Below are 17,001 nucleotides of genomic sequence, written 5' to 3'. Positions count from 1 at the left end.
GGTTTGGGGGTTAGGTTTTGTTCTTCCTTTAACTGTTCTGTGCTTTACAGCACTAAACAAAGCATCCTGTTCCAGATGATAAATCTTATAGCTGCTCCTGGCCCTGGAGAGCACAGGAGATAATAGCATTTCCAAAGGCATTTAGGTAGTTGAGCCTGGAGCATAGAAAAGGGCAGAGAGAGGAGCTGGAGATGAATGGCTCTGAATCCAGCTCAGCTGCTCAGGGCATATTTCTAAGAGCAGCAGCCACAGCTGAGAATCCTGCATGGGGAAGCACATTTCGGTCTCATTGCCCAGTGCCTGCAAGAAGAAGGACATGTGACACAACTGCCATGAAGGAAACAAGTCCAGCCACAAGCCCCCACTCCAGTGCACAGTGCCTTGGCGGGAGGCTGTACAACCACAAAGATGAGCTACTTCTTAGAGTTATTTGTAGGCATTCTGTAGAGCCAAGGGTTTGCACAGCTTTCATAAGGTGCAGTGTATCAGTGTATTGTATTATATAAAGCATACATTAATTCGTTTGAGCTGGCCAGCAGCGAGACTGCAGAAACCATTAAAGAATAGGGGCCCTTTGTGAAAAGACAATTCATTTTCAGCATCAACCAGGGCAGAAAGAATCCTTTACGCTGTCCCATTTGCATGTAAGTTATTGACTGAAATTGCCAGCCTAGGCTGGGAGACCAAGGCCAATTCCTAATAGAAATGGTATACAATACCAAGAACATATGAAGATTCAGTAAAAGCATTGCCAGCAAGTTGAGGGAGGTGATCTTTACCCTCTGTTCAACACTGGTGAGCCCACACCGGGAGTTGTGTGTCAAGCTTTGCGCTTCCCAGTACAGGACGGACTTACTGGAGCAAGCCCAGCTCATGGCCATAAAGATGTTTAAAAGGCTGGAGCGTCTCTCATATGAGAAGCTGTGATCGTTCAGCCTGGGTAAGAGAAGGATCAGGAGGGATCTTATTGCTGTGAACAAATACGTGATGGGAGGGAATGAAGAGAAGGGAGCCACACTCTTCTCAGTGGTGCCTACTGACAGGACAAGAACATATTAAAACCTGTGAGATTCCATCTGAACACAATACCTTTTTACTGTGATGATAGTCAAAGGTTGGATCAGGCTGCTCACAGAGATTGTAGAACCTCCATCTGTGGAGATACTCAGATCACAGTCCTGGGCAGCTGGCTTTGGTCTAGATCTCAAGAAGTCCCTGCTCATCTCAGTAACTCTGTGATTCAGTAACATTTCTCAGTAACTCTGTGATTCAGTAACATTTTCTACTGCTGTTAAAGTAACTCTTCCTTTATAGAACTTAAAACACTAAGTTGAAGCATCCAGCCCACCTGGCATTGCTTGGAACTGGGGCTGTCACACAGCATCAGCTGCTGGCACCAGGATGGAGGTAGGCTGATTTGAGCTTAGGTCAAGCAGTTGTTCCTAAGTGGGAGGGCAGCAACTGAAGAAGAGGAACTGGAGGCAAGAGCAAAAAGCATGAGGTTTGCTCTATGCTTTCTGGTGCACTGTTACGATCAAAAGCGCCTCCACCAGGCTGAAAATGGGGAATCTAATCCAGCTGCATGCTCATGTTCAAGGCAGGAGGGTGAGACAGAAAAGGACTGGGACTTCCCTGTCTCTTTAAGCAGTGTTTGCCAAAAGACTTGTAGCATTAGGGACTGAACTCCTCATTCTCACACACAGTGATAGCATTGATCTGGCACTTGAGTGAGGGCGAAGTTTTGTACTGGTATTTATAACCTCATTAGTTATCATGGGCCTAAATATTTGACAACAAGCTAGGTCTTACACCCATGCTAAGTACTTTCATATCTGCGATCACACTGGTGCAGACCAGAAAGTCTGCTTGTGGTTTCAGATAAATATGGAAAACAGAAGATTACATTATTGAATTAAGTACGAAAGTTAATAACAGTCAGCACAGTTGCCCCACATTATTTAATTTAACTCTAAATTCAATTTATGCTACACTGGTCTCTGTGTCCATTGTAAACACTCTGCAGGTTTTTTTGTTGTTGATGATGCAAAACACATTCAGTGAAGTTATCAGCAGAGAAGCTGAAGGCTCTGGCATAGGACCAAAGGACAGCTGGGGCTTGAGGCTCTGGGAATGTATGGAAAGTAGACACCAGTCCACAACTTACAACACTCGTTGGCCTTAAAACAACCAGCAGTGAAGCCAACTAGCAGCCTTTGTATTGGTGTAAGGTATCTGTAGGTTTCCATGTCAAAGCTCTGTGCGTCTGGCACCCTCTTGGTGGTGCCCCATCCTTTAATCACCCTCTATTTATATTTCACACTTAGGGGAACTGCATCCAGTGCAGATCAGAGATCCAGTCCAAGCTGTGATATGAGCAGTCTGCCTGATAGACCCCCAACCCCAGGCCCTTCGGAGCAGGACTGGGTATGCTGTTACTGACAGACTGTTTTCATTTCCCCTATTACCGCTAAAGGAGAAACATTGCAACGTAAACCTTTGGCACAAGCCCGATTGCCAGCAAACGCTGCTGCTGTAGAACTCCATCATATATGCAAAGCCTAAGTTATGGATGCAAGCTTTCTACTACGGCACTGGTGTCACGAGCTCTCCAAACTAGAACCAGGCCTACAACAAAACTTGTGCTCCAAGCACTGCAGTCAATGCGGGAGCTCCCAGACTACTTGCTCACCATGTGTACACCAGCCTGTGTTGTACATCCACTCCATGCAGTGCCAGTATTTCATCCACTGCAGTTATTTCCTCAGACCTTTGAGAGCTGTGATAGCACAAGCACCCAAACCCCTTGGTTTCCCAGGATCAGATGAAATCAGCTGTTGCCAGCAGAGAAAACATTTGCTAAATCAAAATATATTTTCTAATCTAGAATCTGCAGGCAAGATGTGATTCATGCTGTTTGCAGGGGGTGGGGGAGAAGGCAGGATCAAAGTGGGGCTTGCTGCATGCAAACAACACGTGTGCCTCCTGCAGTGATGGGTGAGGGAAATGGAAAGCAGGAGACAGCACGGAAGAGCTCTCTGCTAATCACACAGCGCTAGCAATGGGAAGTCAGCACAGAACAAGGAGCTGAGCTCGCAACACAAATGTTTGACTGCAATAACACTGTGCCGCAGAGACACAAAAAATCCAGCCCCCAAGAACCAGAAACAGATTGAGGAAGTAACACAAACATCATCCAAAACAAGGAGCAACAGCTAAGTAACAGAAGCAGACAGATGGCTTCTGCTCCTGTTTGTTCCCAGTGTCTTTTTGCTCTCACTTTGTTGCCATAGAGGCTGATATCTGGGTCTCATAACATGATGCTCCGCATGCAAGAGCAGGTGGAGAATAAGCAGCCCTTACATCATTAATAATTCCCCCACACCATCCATTCTGGCAGCAGAGCTTCTGCCACTGGACATGCCTTAGCAGGTTCTGAAAGGCCAAATTGATGTTTTCCCCCCCAGCCCCAGCCCTGCTGCTCCACCTGCCAATTCTTATATTCAGCCCTCAGGCCCCTCTGCCACAGCTCTCCTCCACTGCACAATAATACAGTCCCCCTTCTTCTGCCCTCAGACTTCAGAGCCCAACTGTCCCTTATGCTCCCATCACAACAATGAGGGGATACAGCCTTAAGCATCCACAGAGGCTTCATGGCTACAGACAAGGATAGACCCCTCAGAGGGTTTATGGGGCTTCTTGGTATATCAGCAGTGTGAAAATGTAAAGCAGACTGCAGAAACACAGCAGACAAAAAAAAAAGAGGATTAAACACTGCAAGACAGCCCAAGAGGCTGTTCTTGTCTTGTTCTCCTCCTAGTCCCTGCCATTTCCTTCCTTGCAGGGAGACAAGTGTTTGCATAGCCTCAGAGTGAGGTAGGTCAGAGAAGAGATCTGAAGTGAAAGCAATTTTGGCTACAGAAAGAGAAAAAGGTTTCTGTCCAGGCTCAATCAGTTCTTGAGACAGAAATCCCCAGTGCCACAATCTCTAATTCTGAGAGTGGGATGAACGCATTCCTCATTCTTCTGCAGCACATTAAACAGGCGTGTGGCATTTTCATTTTTCCAAGGGGACTAAAACAAAAAAGAAGAAAAAAAAAAGCCTTGTCTTTTTTCTCCACATTGCCGTGAATGATCCATCAGCAGTTTTCCCAGGACTTTCTGCATGCATCGCTAACTAAAAGCGCCTTCCCAAAACTACGGGCATGCATTCACTTCAAAACATCAACATGGGAAAAACAGCTTAAGAAGCCCTAAAACTATGTGAACACAAATGTGTCTTTATGTTGTACATCTTTACAGGTGCTATGGACTTGCATGCACCCTCACACACACATGCGAGTGTGAGGAAGGAAAGCCACACGACCCAGAAAAGCTGCTTCACACCTGAGTGGCAGGTTTAATGTCTGGCTCCAAAGGGAGTCTGTTCTCATAGCAAACTACTTTCTTCCTGAGATGCAGGTCTCCTCATCCACCTGAGCACAGTATAGCTTCACAATGAAACACGTAACATCAGGATCAGGCAGAAGATCTGTTGTCTCCTTTCCATTCTAATATCCAGGGGCTTCAAACCATCTCCCTGTGCTATGGTTGCAGACAACAGCCCTTTCTGCCTCCCTGGCCTCAGGGGGTGCTTCTGGCCAGCCCTGCTCTCTGCCATAGCAAGAAGGAGCCTCAAGAGGAGAGCACAAGGGAGTTGGTGGCTTCAAAGCTCTTCAAATGAAGCAGCCCTATTTCTACAGCAAATAACAAAGCCAATAAGCACCATTGCACAAAGAGGAAGGGCTTTGGGTGCTAGAGACTCAGGATGAGAGCCATTGACGGAGCTGTGAGGAGTGTGGGAGGGGGTTAAGGGGAAAAGCTGAGCTCACTGCATCCCAACAAGACAACATCAGGCAGGAAACAGATGTTCAAGGAACCAGAGGGGTACAGCAACAGCTGAATTAACTCTCCAGCAAATAGGGGAAGCTCAGATCCACAGAGCTGACCTACATCCTAAGAACAAGGTGTCTAATCTGAGATTTGGCTTTTTGCAGTCCTAGTAGCGCATCCTATCCCAATATTTAGACACCATCACACCAAAGACAAAAGAAACAATTCAGCCTTTCTCCAAGCCCTACCTGGCTCTAAGCAAATGAAGCAAAGGCAGGTCTGAATCAGTGGCAGTTCCTATGAAAAAGACTGGATTACCATTCACCAGCAGAATCCAACTGTTGTAGATGTATTTCCATTTTAAAAAGTGGAAGTTGTACCTGGCAGTGTACCTGAACTCCCACAGTTAGAAGTACTGGGAATATTAAACTCCATTTTGACTTAGACCCTCTTACTTTAATAGCTTTGACATTTTCAGCCCACTCTTACAACACTTCTCTGTTATAACCAGAAGTAAGACTCCTCTTTGTGACTGTCTGAAGCAGTTCAGATTGTCCTGCCCCAACTAAGGTTTGTGCACAGCCTTGCATCTTGTCTTCTCTGCTGGCTCCTCCATGACTAGAACATTATACTGCTGTTATTACAGGAACTGGGGGCCTGACGTGCAGCTCCCATTGACTTCAGTAGAGGCACTACGAGCTACTCTCCTTTGGAAACCAGGCTGTTTATCAGGAGGAAAAAGCACAGCTCTAATGTTAATCCTTCAAACCTAGTATCTGTTACCTTCATTGCACCCATACAACGTTTCATTAAAGTTTGGCACAGGAAAATATTTTAGTAAAGGGCATTAGCACTAAATTCCTCCTGCATGGTACCTATCCATGTGGGCTCACACTGCTTTCTAGTGAAGCTTTGACATTCCAAAAGATCCCTTGCCTCTGTGTTCGGATTCAATGCTGGCAGCAACAGAAGAGGGGCTATGTGAAATCAGATTACTTTTACTCATTGGCATTGCCAGCCACCATTCTTTCATGTTTTATGTGAGCTTTCCCTCAAATCCACTGCTATTAAAGTCATTGTTTGAGAATGTTAGTGGGAAGGAAAAAAAGCTAATTTCCCCACAAGTTTCTAGCCCTCTTGCCAGGAGAAAGACTTAAAAAAGTAACTCAGATGCGCACTGAAGCTTCACAAAACAGCAGAAAAAGAACCCAGCACTGATTTTTATTTTATCTCATGATGTCTGTGTCCTGAGTCACGATTTTAAATGCTTGGGAGCACTGATAGCAGTCTGCCCCCATAAGGAGCATGTGTAGAGTCTGCCAGCAGCAAAAGGCCAAGTAGGGTCAAATGCAGTAGTGACAGGAACTGACTCGAAATGCAGTAAATTCAACACATCTGAGCTTCAAACCAGCCAGCAGACAGCAACATCTGTCTGTCATCACTGACCTGGGTCAGATCTGAAGAATCAACTCAGGGATAAAGGCTTTTTATCACATTTTTAGTCTCCTGAGCTACCCCATTGTACCCACTACATCTACACTCCTCTTAAATACTTTGTAGTTCTGCTACAGCTTTTGTTGTATTATCACAAAGCTCTTTATAACAGAGGCTTAGGTATATCTGTCTGCTAAGGGAGACAGCGGGATCTTTCCACCCTTACACTGAAACGCAGCCATCTCTAAAGCAGGCCATAGCAAGTTCTTAAACAGTTAAATGACAGGAGAGGAAATGGTGATACCTTAAGCAGAATATAATTCTCTCCACTGGAATTTGGCAAGGACACAGGGACTAAGGTCTTTGCAGAAAGCACAAGCTGCTCTTCAACAGCCACAAGCATGTAGGGACTCAAGTTGTGCATCTCCCCCACAAAGCATCGCACAAGTAGTGCAGCACCCCCTAACTGTAACGGTCCTGCACTATTCCAGAGGGAAAAATGCCAAACTGAATTCTCTACACTAGCCTTGGCTGTGCCCTGTGCTCCCTTTGCCATTCCCAGCACCAGCAAAGCAGGTCTCTGCTTCCCTTCACTTGTGTGAGTTTGCAGGATCAGCCACACAAATCAGCACTACAGAATGGTGTAAAGCAGACCTGAGCATGAAAGCACAACCAGTCTGACTTGTGCCCTGCCTGTCCTACAGCCTCTTCTTCTTTTCCAGCTAACCCTTATGGGTGCATTTTAAAACCTGCTTTCGCAAAGGTCCTCAACAAACCATTTTCTATACAGCAGCCAAAGCGCTCTCCCACTCCTCATCACTCACAGATAGCACGAACTTACATCTTCATTGCTTCCAAGTAGGGAACAACCAGAGCCTGCGTTCCACCATTTAAACACATAGTACCATCCAAAATAGAGAGAAAGTCACTGCTTTACATCTTTACCAAAACCCCTGCTTGCAGGAGCACTGGCTTATCACTGGAAATAGTTCTTAGCAGGACAATTCAACTATTCCCAAACCAGTCACCTAAATGCTCTCTAATTTTGTTTTATAATTACAGGTAGCAAGTTTATGATGTCCTGGTGACATCTGAACCTTCATTTCTTCCCAAGACATCACTTTGGCAATACTTAGTCACACTCCTACTGATCCTGAGAGCCCTACTAGCAATGAAATTACTATCTCTAATACCCTCATTTCTTCTCCTCCTGTTCTGAAGAATTTGATTGTTCCAATCTAACTTACACCCTTCCCAATAAACCTATAACAATTCAGTCTTTTATTTCTGGATCCCACGGCACTGGGCAATGGTATGTGCTATTCAAAAAATACAGGGAAAGGAACTTCATATTCTTCCCCACTTTTCCTCAGCACAGAGAGATAAGTAGGTTGGAACCATGAACCATTCCACAAATGAGACTTGGAGCAATGTCCTTCTTACTTGTGCCCAAAAAAAAATTGAAAAAACGATGGGATTTCAGGTAATAAATGTTGCTGTTCTGGTTAAATTCCAACTGCAGTAATTATGTTTCTCCCTTTAAAATCTCTCTTGCTGCTTCAGCTGAATATACTGCCTGTGCCTGCATTCCCGGAGTTGTTTTTCAGTGTTCCTGTAAACAGCTGTAAATAGTCCCTCCACAGTGGCAGCTCATGCTAGCACTGGATGGAATTTATCTGTCTGTACCTCATGCTGGCAAAGTGGTATCAGTTCATTAAGCCTGTTTTTTTTTTTTCTAGTTCAATTCAATTGCTGTTAAGACCTATATAAGTTAAAAAATACAATAACTGTTACGGACAACCCACAGTGCAATCGAATGCCTGGTTTCCCCCACCTCTAAGTAAACGCACACATATAACGTTTTATCTTAGTGATATATTTACTGCCCCCTTCACTGTGCAATGGAAAAGACAACTGTTATGTAGTCCATCCCTCTGCCAGTGCAGTTCCACCCTGTACTTCATCAGCCATGCTCCTCAGCAAATGAAAGACCTGATTGTACAGCCCTCCCTGTATAAAGCTGACATTGCTGCTAGAAGCCTTCTTATTTGCTTGGAGTAGCCTGACATTGGTAAAAGTTAGTTAACTCCAACTGGAACATAATGCGAAACCTGGCACATACAGCTAACATCAGGGATGGTTCTTTTTCCCCTGGCTAAACTGCAGGTCTTTCTTTATGCCAGGCTCACAACTGCTTCTCTCATCATCCAACCCTCTTCAAGAAGAATCCTTCTGCTCCTTTCCTCACCAAGGGCTGACCAAGCTCAGGACCCTCTCTTATTGGAGTTACCTCTTGTCTGAGCTATCATGTTCTCACCCAACACGTTGGGGGCACGGAGGTCAGTTAGAGGAGGAGAGGAGAGATAACAGGCACAGTAGTGAAAACATTAGCTCAGCTTCCCCCTTACACCTCACACTCAAACCTATTCCACCTCCCTGTCTCTGTCTTGTCTCCAGCCACCACGGAAAGGACAATATGGGAACGGTGCTGCAGTCCAGGAGGGGCAGATGGGACATTCCCAGTTCCTCCCTACAGCCCTGCAACGCTCATGGACTTCGAGAGGATTTCATAGTCCAGGGGGAAGCAACACTGAGCGCAGGCTTGATTTCCAAACCTAGCCCCTAAATGCCTGCTACTCCCTTCCACTACCAGGCACACGGGAGAGGGCATCCCAGCATAGGGCTGGCCACCTCTGTTCACATTTAAGCATCCCGAGAGCCTTAGCCCAGTCCTTTCCCCACACACAGCACTACTCATGCAAGGGTCATGCAGACGCGTCACCAGAGCAATCTTCCGATTGTTCATTCATTGTGAGTAACAAGGCAATGACTCCACTTCCCAGGGATAAATCAGCCCCAGGTTGTCTAGCCCTTGGGAAAGGTCTGGTCTGCAGTCCTACCGGTAAAAAAGGGGGGGACGAACGCCCTGCTCCTTCGCAACCAGAGTGAGAATAAAGAGACATTTACCATCCTGCCCAGAGCTCTCCAGATACTCCGTCAGGTCGCAGCCGAACGCGCTCGCGGCTCCCTTCCTCTTGAGTTTCTGTTTGGCTCCCTTGTTCTTCATGAGGTTAGTCCCAAAAGAGGTTCTTCCCCCTCCTGCCTTGCCCCCCACCCCCCCAGCCTCACGCTGGGCGATAAGAATCTCGCTCTTCTCCTTAGACCACGGCCCGTGCCCCGCTCCCAAGGAGCAACATCGGGGGTCCCGAGCAGCGTCCAGCCAGAGAAGTAAACATGAATCCCCACCAGATGTTGGGCTGCTCCTGTGGCAGAGGACGGTCAGGGTGAGAGGAGGCTGCCCAGCCAGCAGCAGCAGCGATCATAGCCTGAGCCCGGAAGGGTTCTCATCGGAGGGAAGTGGGTGGTGGACGGGTGCCCGCATCAGGGTTGGCAACTTGGGGGCAGGCGATGGTGAAGGAGGGGGTGCTAAGTCCCTCAGCACGGTCCCGGGACCCTCCACGGCCACCTTCTGGGTTTCATCAGCCGCACTGTCGACACTCCCAGCAGCAGAAAGCGTCCCAGTGTGGTTTGTCCTTCCCTCGGCTTTCGGAGGAGACTGGAAGTTCAAACGGACTAATGAAAAGGGACCAGGGGAAGAGTCTGCACAAGGCTCCTCTTTGGCTCCCCCCCCTTCCCCTCCTCCTGCCTTTGGACAGTTAGAGGAATGAGAAACCAGCTTCCTGCCCTGACTCCCGCTCGCCTGCTCGTTCCTTTCCCCTCGTTTTACAAATCCTAGGATTATCCAGCTCAAAAAAATGCTGGAAGGAAGTTAGCTGAGGAGGGGGGCGGAGGACAAGGTTTGGCAATAAAGTACATGTGTGTGTGTGTGAGAGAGGGGGAAGGAGGGGAGAGGAGTTAGGGACTGCGATGGGGACGAGGAGGGAAGGAAGGGGGAAAGCCTGTCCTGCGAGTCGACAGATAACGGACTGCCTGAGACTGAATCAGTGCAAGCCGAGCGGTGCAGTCAGACGCTTCCTGTGCTACCAGTGCTTAGCACTGAAAAGGCCCAAGGAGGGGCCGGTGAGGAGGGGAGAGACCAGTAAATCTCTGCCTCTTTATCCAGTCCTCTGTCGCAAGGCTCCTTCCTGCCCTCGAACATGACTCGTCAGTGCGGGGTTTGCCTTCCTTTACAGAGGCACAGGATGGAGCTATCGAAGGGCAAGAAGGGGGCAGAAAGTTGGGAAACTAAAGAAGGGGGGAGGAGGGAAACCTTCAGCTCTCTCCTCCCCAGCAAGCAGAAACAGATGCTGTCCGGGCATCTAAATTCACGTAGGCTCCCCTTAACCAAGGAAGGGGTTTAGAGATAAGGAACAGAAATCTCACAGTAGAGGCAAGAAGGGAGATGGCCTGGGTCTGCCCTCAAGCCGTCTTGTTCCCTTCCGCCCCCAACACCTTTCTACTCTTACTTTCAGTACATGCATATCTCTGCTTGTAAGAGCAGTCACTTACACTTAACTCCACATTTTTTGTCCCAGAAATTCAGACCTCTTTACAGGGCTGGGTATGCTGGTGGGCTGCACGCTTCACCTAAGGAGGCAAACTGAACTCTGCTAAGGCTTCACTGCCCCCTCTTGCTTCGTGTCAAATATAACTGTATGGGTCTGGGTGGAAAATAAACAAACAAATGAAAAACAGGAAATTGCAGCTTTTCACCAAAAATCAGACCAAAGACAAGTAGAGGAGTTTTACTTTGGAGGAAATCTGGCCAGAAAATGGGGCAAAGGACTGCTGCCAGGCTGAAGGGTAGACCTGAGCTCTCACCACCCGACCAATGGTTGTTCTCAGGGACCCTCAGTGCTCATGAAACTCTTAAAACTTCCTTGGCTTTAATACGGGCTTCTCACAGCACCCTGATGTCAAGTCAGCACATGGGATCTCGCCAAACCCATCGCGTGCCGCAGTGCATCCTGCCTGCCGGCCAAGGGGCAGACTTCAAACGGGACAGACAGACAACAGGACGCTCAGAGCTGGGTGTCTCGCCAGGGCATCCTCCTGCTGCCCTGCCTTCTGTAGGAAGAGAAAGCCTTTTCCTTGCCGCCTTAGGGAGGAGGCACGTCCTCCTGCACATGCCAGCCTCCTCCAGGTTCACCATGGCAAGAAACCACACCATCCTCTTCTAGGTCCTGAGGGCGGTAAAACACTGTCACAGGTTGCCCAGAGGGATGGCGGGTGCCCCATCCCTGGAGACATTCAAGGCCAGGCTGGATGTGGTTCTGGGCAACCTGATCTTGTTGAAGATGTCCCTGCTCATTGCAGGGGATTGGACTAGATGAGCTCTGAAGGTCCCTTCCAACCCAAACCATTCTATGATTTTATGTATACAGCTTCAGCATGTCACCAGTGAGGGAGCACCCTGACATGGCCACTATGCAGCATGGGACCCCACACACACCTTGCAAAGCCCTGCTCTAAGGGGCCTTGGTGGTCCATGAGCCCAGATAATGGGGACTCAGCAGCACTGCTGGGTCAGAGCATCACCCTCTCAGTATTTCTTACAGGCCAGTAGGCATTTTCAGCTGAAAGCACTATTTCTTATTGCTTTCAGTGGCAGTTCCCTGTAGCTGCTGAGGAGGTGCCATCGTTGGAAGCCATGGCTCCATGCAGAAATGGAGTGCTGCCATCTGTGTTTGATTATCTGGGGGGCTTTTGCTGTGCTGCCCTGACCCCAAACAGGCTGTGGGTGGGTGATGCCTGTCCAAGGCTGGGACACAGGACCACTATCAGCCATTGCCATCTGGGTGTCATGGTAGATGATGGAGAGAGATTGCCACCACCATGACAAGAAAAAAACAGTATTTGAAGCAAAAGAGCAGGGAATTGGAGCTAGAAGCACGACAGGGAGGATTCTGACTTTATTCATAGAGGCTCTTTCAGGTGTTGGTTGCAGTTTGCTGCCCTGTGCCAATAACTCCATGGAGGGAAGAGTGATCCAGAGAAAGGAAATGGTGTGGAAGGCAGAGCGAAGGAAGGCGTGAGGAGCTCCATGAGAGCTCTTTGCCAGGCAGGCTGGGCTGTAGGGCTGGCTTTCCCCATGCCAGGACGAGGTTCAGCAAGAGGACAGAGGGGAGGTTGCTGCAGGATTGCTTAGGGAGCCCAGGGCCAGGAGGAGGAGGTCAGGCAAGGTGAGCGGGCAGCAAACAAGGGAGGCTTTACAAACAAAGCACTTTCCTATCGGAGCCTGAAATCAGTGCTGAGCCAGGGGATTTTTTCTGAGGGAAAGGAGGGATGTTCTCCTCCTTAGAATTAAAAATAAGAAGCCTGGATTTGTGCAGCCTTGGGAGGCAGTGCAGGGCTCTGCAATAGTGAGGGTGAGCAGCAGGGCTCAAGGAGTAAGCCAGGTCCCTTCTGGAAAAGCTTTCACAGGCAAGAAGCAAAGCTGGACAGAGAAAGAGCTCAGGCCAGAAGCGTGGAAAGCAAAAAGGAGTTCAATGGTGAAGCAGCTGGGAAAGAAGGGGGAATTTCTCTCCCTCCTAAGAAAAGATAGAAGAAGAAAAAAGTGATTGTGCAGAATAAGAGCAACACCAAGCCAAGCCAGAGCTCTCATAGAGTTTAATTCCCAGTCCCCACCACCATACAAACAGCATGATGGCCAGCAGTCGCACAGTACCACAGCCCAAACCAGGAAGCCATGGCCTGTGATACTTACTTTAATTCCTTCCCTTTGAACCTGTAAAAACAGGTCAGGATTTGCAGTTGGACACAAAGCCCTCCCCATCAGAGAGGGCCATAGGTTCATGCAGGAAGGTGGAACACCTTCACTGCTGATCTGCAGTGCCTTGCCTTTGGCTTCAGTGTGGGTATGGGAAACCGGTGTTTGTGTGTGAATGAACATGGGATGGATAATGACTTTGCAGTTCTATCCATTCTCACAGACAAGGTGCCAGTGACTCCAGAAGCAGTCAGGGAGCCTGGGGAAAAGCTTTGGCTATTAGGACTAAGTGTTTCTTCCCTTTCTAAGAGCCAGGGCCACAGCAGAGGCGTCACACAGGCTATTTCTGGGCACCCATCTCTCCCCTCCCTACTGCATTTCCTTCATTGTGTTTGAGCTCTTTCCTATCCATGGCTTTAAAATCTCCACCAATCTGCCAGGCGCCACTCAGCACAAAAGAGCAGGGAGGGCTGGGGAGTGGAAGACCCGGGGAGGGGGGGCTCTGAACCCCTAAAAATAGCCCTGCCAAGTACAACTCTTTTCCTGACACAGACAGTTCATTGTTAGACCCTGACACGCCAGTTCACTCTCCCTCCCCACCCCTCCACATACTCTTTCCTCTCCTGACCTCTCCAGCCTGGTTTCCTGTCTACTCCCATCTCCATGGTCAAAGCTGGAGTGTATTGTGAAGCCTAAAGCTTGACATCTTCTGAGTACATATCAGATGAGTCTATGGGGCTACCCTTCAGCTTCCCTTGGCACAGGGCACCCACCACTCTCGGTTCCTAATTCCACACATTCCCAGCTACAAGCCCTGTCTCTCCCAGCTCTAACCTCCTTTTCTGCATTCCCGAGGACCCTCTTGTCCACATCATGACATGCTTTCTTCTGTGTCCATCTGCCCCATGCAACCTTTTCAATAGCTACTTCTCTGATCCCAGCACTTCAGCAGCAAATGAAACAGGAACCTATCACTTGCACACTACCAAGTTTTTTACTGCTGGCTAACTACCCACAACATGCTGGTGTAACCAGGAGGTACAACAGACCTATGCCCAGAAGGCTCTAGCTATGAGCCTGCATAATGATTTGATGTCATCACAGGGATGTCCTAGAAGGAACCGGACTAGAACAAATGGAACCAAATAGAAGGGGTTTGTTCCCACTTTGCTGGTTAGGGCATCAGGTGAGGATCTATGGCTGGGGGATGAGATGTAGTCACTGACTTATCAGGAGCAGACATATATGCCTGCCCATTCCACCTCCTTGAGTATCATTCCAGATGCAATGAAGACCGAGGTACTTCAGTAGCCTAATGATGTTCTGTTACTGACTACACACACCACAACCACAAAACATGCAACAGTGCTTTTAGCCAGATTGCCTTCTCCCATTGTTCACAGTCATTTCAGAAGTGTCAGGTTTTCAGTACAGAAAAGAGATGAGGAATGTATTTCACTTCCCTTACTCAGAGCACAGACTTGCCTGAACAGTGATGGCTGCTCAATCTTGTGTTTGTACAGCATCTAGCACACAGGAACTCTAATTCTTGACTGGGGACACCAACTGTTCTTTATTTAAACCATATAAAGACCATTACAGAAAGGTTTTATGTCTCCCAGTGTAAAACTCTATTGATAGTGCAGTAATATACAATAGCATTATAAAACAAACATCCAAACACAAACTCTACCAGGCAAGCCACACAGCCAGCAAAAGCTGCTTTCATCTCAGAAGCATGTTCTGAACCTTCTCCAAGCATCTTCCCAACGAGGTGACCCATTTGGTGAGGCAGGAAGGCCACGACCTCACCCCATGGAGCCATCCCAAATTCACACAGGTGTTTTCAATAGCATCCTGCCAGCAGCTGTTTGGATTACATGGAAGAGGCAGCTGGGAGCACTGTGCTGAGTACAATCAAGACAGTATGTCAGAAAGGGAGGTGATTTCTTCAACACATTGCCCCACTGCGAATAACGATAAGGACTCCCACTAAACCAGGAAATGGTTTTGCTTGCTTTTGTCCTCCTCATCAGGTAACCAAAGAGACCTACAAAATTGAAACAATCTGCTTAAAACTACACTATGACTTCATAGCAAAGCAAAATGTCAAATCAGTGGCACCTATGAACTTGGGAGATGCTTCAATAACAAGCCCAGTCCTTCTCAGGTTTTACCAGCCTGTGAACACAAGTGACAACCAGGATTCTCAAGCACAGCCAGGATCTCTAGGATGTGAGAAAACTCAATCAGGGAAGAAAATCCTGAGGAGATCTATCTATCACTTCAGACACCCATTGCTGAAACCACTGTGTCCAGCAGCTACACTAGCGCTGCCTAAGGGAGAGCAGAGTTTCAGTATCTGTTCCTCCACATTTGCACCCCGCTGGTTTTGTAGACGTTTCATCCACCCTTTATTCTATAACAGCTGTTCTAGTAGAAATGAGAACTCTGTTGAGCCAGAGGTTTATAATGTGAAAACAGAAACTATTTAGTCTCTTCTGCTCTCAATTTTACCAAATATCGTCATTGGTAGTCTACCATAAAGGACACTACATGTGTGATTTCTGAATAGCTCAGCTCACCACCACTCAGAGATCACTGACACCAAGACCCACTTTCCTGTTTTCCACCTTCAGATGTCCTTCTTTTATTACCCGTTCTGCTAATCACATTGCCATGGGAGAAGGAAGTTGTGGGTTAACCTGACTGCATAAAACCAGCAGTCTACTGCATTTCCATTGTTTAATGGCTAAGAACTGAGAAAGAATCTCTATTCTAAGGAATGACTAAGCTGGAAGGGAGTTTAGGGGTTCACTCCAGCTATCGTCTATTTTGATCACTTTGTGTAGAAGACCAGGTCTGTTTTGTAATAACCTTATTTGTTGGGAAAAAAAAACAACCAACAACAAACCACAAAACAAAACCACCAAACAACAAATAGCTCAGGGGATGCTCCTTATTTTAGGGATAAAAGCTAGCCTGTTATATTTAGAAGTCACTTAAAACCTGGCTTCTTTTATTCTGAGGTCTTCTCTTGATCACTTGTGAGACTCATATTTTCTATGAGAGAGTTATGTCTTATTTTAGCATAAGCTTTCAACTAAGACTCCTTTTGTCATGTAAGAAAGTCTAGCACCACAAGAAGGAGTTCCTATGAAGACTCACCAGCTATGATGTTGATCTGCAGAGAGGACAAACTACTACCTTACCCCTTCTCTCTGTCTCTAGCAAAGCAAAGAATGATCTGGTGTCAGGAAGGGGGAAAAGAGAAAATAGAAGCTTGCAAAAGCCACATGTTCCCTTTGCAAACACCTCTACAAGAAGGCTGTGAGCTGTGATGAGCAGAGTGCTAGCAGCTGTGGCAGGCAAGGCCGGGTGTTCTTGCAAGTGGCAGGCTCCAGCACATTTGTTGTTTATTTCTACTCACTGAGCTAAATCCCCATAGGGAAAGCACTCGTGGGTCTGCACTAATGATTTCCTATTGTCTTCTCTGCAAGGCTCACCATATCCCCCCTTTCTTCTAGGCTTACTTCTCCTGCCTTGCGCCACATCCCTCTTCACAGTGCCTTGGTTAAGTGGAAAAACAACTTGCCTTTCGACTGTGCTCTCAAATGCTGAAGCAGGGAAATCAGCTATGTGCAGAGATTCCTTCTGCCTGGGATTTGAGTGCTCTCTCTCTCAGGATGTATAATATTAAAGCTCTCTGTATACTTCCTCAGGGAAAACCACATTTCTCCTTTAACATTTCCTTACCTGCACCCTGGCTGTTCTGGCGGGAGGTGTTTTCTATGGGGACGTGCCAGGTTGTGAAGGATGTTTTTAGACTTCTTTGGCACGCTTGCTTTCTCTTTTCCTCTGCTTTCAGAAATGTCACCAGCCCTGCACTGCTGTCAGAAACATTATTTAGTTTGAATCCTGCTGAGTCTCAACACCTCCAGGCAGAGGTGGCACCAAGTTATCTTCTTTCCATCACAGGCCAGAAGGGCTTGGCTTGGCTTCACTCTGACACCTCGATGTCTGAATCTGTAGTTCAGATTATTTCCTGA

General features: G+C 47.5%; 1 protein-coding gene across 2 annotated transcripts in view; it reads right to left on the bottom strand.

The window, feature by feature from the left end:
* Positions 1–16,277, bottom strand: part of ARHGAP31 (Rho GTPase activating protein 31) — a 65,011-nt gene extending 48,734 nt beyond the window's left edge. Inside the window, exons 1-2 of one of the 2 annotated variants that reach the window (XM_057404141.1) lie at positions 16,160–16,277; positions 9,271–9,859 (exon numbers count right to left, since the gene is read on the bottom strand). In XM_057404141.1, the coding sequence (XP_057260124.1) occupies positions 9,271–9,370 (100 nt within the window). In that variant the 5' untranslated portion in view covers positions 9,371–9,859; positions 16,160–16,277. Of the gene's footprint in view, positions 1–9,270; positions 10,021–16,159 lie in introns of those variants that run through there. The other variant, XM_057404143.1, reaches the window with a different exon arrangement.
* Between the last annotated feature and the right edge of the window lie 724 nt (positions 16,278–17,001).

This window comes from Pezoporus wallicus, unplaced genomic scaffold (assembly GCF_028554395.1).
Source record: "Pezoporus wallicus isolate ANWC-B61680 ecotype Strahan unplaced genomic scaffold, APGP_CSIRO_Pwel_v1 contig_6598, whole genome shotgun sequence".
In the NCBI taxonomy this organism is placed as follows: Eukaryota; Metazoa; Chordata; class Aves; order Psittaciformes; family Psittacidae; genus Pezoporus; species Pezoporus wallicus.
Note: the sequence above shows the minus strand (reverse complement) of the source record. Positions and strands in the feature narration are given on the sequence as shown.